This window comes from Solanum tuberosum, unplaced genomic scaffold (assembly GCF_000226075.1).
Source record: "Solanum tuberosum cultivar DM 1-3 516 R44 unplaced genomic scaffold, SolTub_3.0 scf00026, whole genome shotgun sequence".
NCBI lineage: Eukaryota > Viridiplantae > Streptophyta > Magnoliopsida > Solanales > Solanaceae > Solanum > Solanum tuberosum.
The window spans coordinates 1,072,933-1,078,375 of NW_006238952.1; the positions used below are offsets into that span (position 1 = coordinate 1,072,933).

At 30.9% G+C, this 5,443-nt stretch overlaps 1 protein-coding gene across 1 annotated transcript; it reads right to left on the reverse strand.

The window, feature by feature from the left end:
* Positions 1-509: 509 nt before the first annotated feature.
* Positions 510-3,150, reverse strand: LOC102605356 (uncharacterized). Its single transcript, XM_006341405.2, has 4 exons — positions 2,758-3,150; positions 1,805-1,863; positions 910-1,027; positions 510-810 (listed from the first exon to the last, which is right to left on the reverse strand). The coding sequence occupies exons 1-4, from the start codon at positions 2,982-2,984 to the stop codon at positions 732-734; spliced, it is 483 nt and encodes a 160-aa protein (XP_006341467.1). The 5' UTR covers positions 2,985-3,150; the 3' UTR covers positions 510-731.
* Between the last annotated feature and the right edge of the window lie 2,293 nt (positions 3,151-5,443).

Here is a 5,443-nt window from a genome sequence, read left to right on the forward strand (position 1 = left end):
ACTAGTGATGTTGCTTTGGCCACACTTTTAGACTTCTTCAAGTGCTTTCATTTTTTGTCGTCTCAACTCTCAAGAGAATTCGACTTTCTTCTATTATGACATTGAGTTTGTTTTTTTCTTAGCAAAGTAGTAATGATGTGATGAAAGACAATTAGTAAAGTGACATCTTTTTTATTTTTAATAAACGGAGGATTCAACATCATAATTCATAAATACCATTACCCCCACTTACGTTACCATAAGAATGCAGTTGACATTGAAAGGTCTTTTAAAGACGTGATAGAATTGATGTTCTGAGAATAATAAAGAGTTATTGGCCATTCCATTTAGGATTTGAATTATGTGAGCCAAAGATCTATTGAAAACAACCTCTCTACCTCATATTAGGTAAGCGTAAAGTTTGCATTCACGCTAGACACTACTTATGAGATCAGTAAGATACTGAGTATGTTGTTGACAAATAGTATTCTAATCATACCATGACATCTGTATATTTAGCATACTTAAGACTGATTCAAACTCATACTTATAAGGTCTTCTTTTGCATAAAACAGTTTGTTTAAACAAAGACAAATTAGCAATTTCATATTTCCATCACTTTAGAAGTGGAATATATAGAATGAATGGATAGAATAAACAATTATACATAGAAGAACTTCAATACAAAATTTAACAATCTCCTTGATATGTTAATCAGAAGATGATGACATTGTTTCTGTGTCCACTTGAATCTAGGAAGTGTTGTTGACATAGAAGTATAAAGCAGCAAGTGCAACAACTCCAACTCCAATAGCAATAGGCAAAACGTTCCTACACCAAGGAAGAATCATAGTTGATTATGTTGATTTGAATTCAAATTAATTAAGTAAACTGATAGAGAGAAGAGTAAGTATGAAAGATGGAACTTACCCGACAGCCTCGTCTCTCTTTAACTGTTCTTTCCTGGCCTTACGAACCTCTGTGGAATTAGCATCTTTGGTTACCTTAGGTTCATATGCCCTGAATCTTCTTTTTGGAGCTCCACATACTGCAATCATATATCAAACCAAAGTCTTACAAATCACTTGGGATCTCGAGAAATAAAGAGGAAAATTCATAGCTAACGGCTAATAGATGCTAATTGAAAAACTTAGCAAGGAACCATCAAGGAGTGTGGCAGGATGATGGGATGGATCCCTCTCCCTTAACTAGAAGTCTCAGGTTTCGAGACCTAGGAATAGAGAAACCTATGGTAGGGAGAGGTTTCCCTTAAAGAGTTCTACGCGAAGTGAATTTCGATTAGTTAGCTAGGCTAAAACCAGATGGTTATACCAAGAAAAGAAAAACTGAGCGAAAATCAGTGAACTTTTAAAAGTTTGCATCTGGATAAGGGATTAATGGTCACAAATCATTGAGCTAACAGGGTGTTCGTTCTCACTTGGAGGTCCATTTTTTTTGTTTCTTTTTCCCCCTAATTCCCATTTTCAATCTATGAATTTGTTTCATTTCTCTAAGTTCCACATTAGATAAATCTACCAAATACTATCCTTATCATAAAACATAAGTTCTTTAAGTATATCTTAATGATGAGATATATTTGTCATAGAGCTAAATTAGTGCAGAATCATCTTTTCTAAGGAATGGCTAATTGTTCCAGAGGCTGTTTCACTTTGATTTAAACCAAGGAAAACCCCAAAGCTCGTTGATAAGATATCGGTAACTAATTATGACAGAATGATAACTATTTTGCTTAATCACAAAGCAAGATAACATCGGATACTGAATTAGTGATTTTTACAATTCAATGATGATGTAAATAACATACCAGGACAGAAGTAACTATCAGGTACTTTCTCAAAAGGAGTTCTGTCATTGTAAATATACCTGTGCACATTATATTCATCACAAACACATTAGATTAGCACCAATAATGCAAGCAAAACATAAAGAAGAAAAGAGTCTTAGACTACAACATCCAGAAAGTAGCAATCCGCAAATTCAGAACGAATTCTGTAAGTGCAATTGATCAATTAAAATGACGCTCATTGTCTTATGCTCCAACTAATTAAGTAACACGCACAAAAAAAACAATTAAAATGTAGTATATACATTCAGAGGTGGAGCTAGGTGGAGGTTTGTGGAACGAACCCAAAAGCTAGCTCAAAGGGAAGAAGATTGTCCAAGCCTTATAAGGAGTCCACCTATCTCATTAATCACCAATGTGAGACTTTTTGTCATTCTTTAACACCCCACCTCACGCCCAGTGCTTAGCATCTGGTGCGTGGACAATTTTTTATTTTTGGGGGTCCCAACATCGGATGAGATGTGCCCTGCTATGATACAATGTTAAATTAGGTCTTCGGATTAACTCACACCCAAAAACTAGCTCAAAGGGTAGCTTTTTCGTAGACCCGTATTTGTTAATTAAATATACATAATATATTAATTTGTGAACTTCTAACAAAATTAATTGACATTTCTAAAGAAAATTTAGAACCCTTTTAATACGGACTCCACCTCTATATACATTTAATAATAATATCAAATATAGTCAGACCTCTGTGTAACAATAATTCTTCAATAATATTTCATTGCAATTTATACATTTAATAATAGTTTGTTTTAAAAATAAGCAATTTTCATGTTGTGTTTTCAATAACAACATTTCACTATAACAACCACAAGTAATACTACTAGAGAGAACAACTCATTGATTTAAAATCTTAAATCCGCGAACAAAAGGAAATAGAAAAAAGTCAAGGGTTATTAGTAAATTACCCGCAATCTCGGCAAATATAGGATTGCTTAGAGGTAACACGCATGGAGATTTTAGGGGCAGTAGCAGGAGCTGCTCTAGAGAATGATGGAGGTGGGAGCAAGAGATGAATTGATGGAGAAAAAAATGAAGATTTTAATGCTAAACCATTTGGTGCCTGTCTGAGGCCACTGTTGCCACCATTTGGGGCTAAATTAGCCGGGATTCTAGTGGGTACTTGCAGGGCCATTGCTTATACAAATTGCCCTTTCTAGCTCGACTCCTTTTGCTCTACGCTATCTGTTTGATGAAATGCCCAAAAGAAGAAAGAAGTAATAGAAGGAGATTGAAAATAAGTGGGTGATGTTTCAGTGGTAAAATTTGCGTTTGCGTTAGACGTAATGCCGAGTGCCTACAACTGTCTACAAAACTGTACGTGGAACGCGTGGCTGTCATTGTTTATTTTATGATTGTGGCGTTGGATTAATTTGTATTGAATTTCGATTAATTTTATAAAATATTTGTTACTTTCTATAGTCAAGTACAAAAACGTATGAATAAAGACTCACGTAATATTTTTATTTCCGCTAAAATTTAAATCTTAAACTTCATGTTTTTTAATCCACTTCATTTACGACAAGGCCGTGGTGCGAACGCGTGGCTGTCATGCTCCCCACATAATACCTTTGCCACTCACTTTTTGGACCCTTTTTCTTATCTTCTCGACCCTTCTTTTATCGAACATGGTTATGACATGTTATTTTCCGACGTTAAAATTTTTTATTTATATTTATATTTAAAATATAAATTATGAAAAGGCAAATGTTTGTAATGGAAACAAAAAATTCATATGCACACAGTAATAATAAATAATGAAGCTGAAATTTTACTTTTCAAGTATTTGTATTTTCTTTTTGAAGTACAATAATATATTTGTCACACTCACATAGCTATCCTAAAAAAATATAATGGTAATATTTCACATTGGAATATCAGATTTGAATATTGATATTATGTCTAATTAAAGAAATGTCTAAATTAAGATTTTAGTAGAAATATTTTGTTGTAAAATATGAGCAATCCACTAGTATATATACATAAATATAAATTGTTTATGTATTAAATAAATAAACAATCCACTAATTTAATAAATTTATAATATCTTTTTTGGAAATATTAGATTTGACTATTAATATTATCTCTTACTTTAAAGATATGTCCAAATTAAGATTTTGAATAAAGACACTTATCATTAGCCTAACTCGTATATAAACATGAAGAATGTACATAAAAAACTCACAAACTACTACATAAATTACTCTCTGCTTTTTTATTATTGACTAAAAAAAAAGATGACATTATCCTCAAAAATCTTTTGATCTTCTTTGTCATTGTTGCGATTGCATCAGGTACACCCCCCCCCCCCCCCCTCCTTTTTTTTTTATTTTTTATAATACACTATTTTAGTAAAAAACATAGATCTAAAAGATTTAAATTTCACTGATTCAATCTTTAAGTTCTTAATACTAAATTTGTGTTTTTAAAATTTTGAGTTTAAATATACTATTTGTTACTCACCTTATTCTATATTAACTGAATTGTTTAGGCTTTTTTCATTATTTAAAATAATTAAATTGTTCAAAGTTCAAGATAGATATTTGAATTTTTTTTCATATTTGTCCTTTCATTTATTGAAGTTTATATTTTCTAGGAGATACTTTCAATGTTATTATGATTTCACAAAGGGTAATAGTGGAAACTATGATAAATGATGTTCTTAAATATTTTTTTTAATATGTGTGCATTGTCTTACAAATTCAGTTAATATAGAATAGAGAAATCATAATTCAATAAACTTTTAGACAAACTTATCCATAGTAGTTATTGTTATTATTTTTTATTTATAATAACAAAAAAATAACTTGTCACATCTCCATTGTAGTTATGTATTTACAATTCAAACTCTTATTTATTTATTTATTTATATTTAAAATTTTTGATTTCGTCACTGACAGTTTGCGGAGCACAAGCACATTGTGATGAGGGATGCGTCTCTTATTCGAAGGACATATGCAACAGTGTTTCTACCGATGAGGGATGCAAATCTTATTGTTCTGATAATTTTGAAACAGTTTGTGATGCAAAATGTGTAGCAGATGATGACAATGTCTTGTGGTGTGAATGTGACCTACCATCAGATTTATGTTTACAAAAATAAGAATTATTTGTGTTATCCTATTAATCTCCTAATATTTTAATATAAATTAAAGGTGTTTAGTTTTTCTTCTTTATTATTGACTTTTTATTCTTTAGTTATTATATAGAGAAAGATTAAATTGGACATATAATGCAGAAAACATAGATAATTGAAATCCATCAATTTCTTTCAAATCAAAATAACATTAAATTTAAGCAAAAAAAGGTACAATTTAAGCTAATAAATACAATATTGACCAAAACATAAATCGACGAAATAAAGACGCAAAGATGCACGGTCCTCTAAAGCCCGGGGAAACTTACGATTGAAAAGCATATATTAAGATTTGAATTTTATAAGTATATTTTTTAATTTCTTAGTACAAAATTAATGAATTTATGTTGGAGGTTGTTTAAGAACAAAGTTTTACTATGATAGTATTGGCATATTGCATTTCACCATGAATAAATTTATATTTTATTATATAGTATGAAATTGAAATCTAGGGGGGA

What these genes read in the sequence shown, in the direction of transcription:
- LOC102605356 (XM_006341405.2), bottom strand. Translation starts at nt 2,984, where the DNA reads ATGGCCCTGCAAGTACCCACTAGAATCCCGGCTAATTTAGCCCCAAAT. An exon ending in TGATAGTTACTTCTGTCCTG is followed by an intron (nt 1,028 to 1,804) that starts GTATGTTATTTA and finishes ATATGATTGCAG; the next exon opens with TATGTGGAGCTCCAAAAAGA. An exon ending in AAGAGAGACGAGGCTGTCGG is followed by an intron (nt 811 to 909) that starts GTAAGTTCCATC and finishes TCCTTGGTGTAG; the next exon opens with GAACGTTTTGCCTATTGCTA.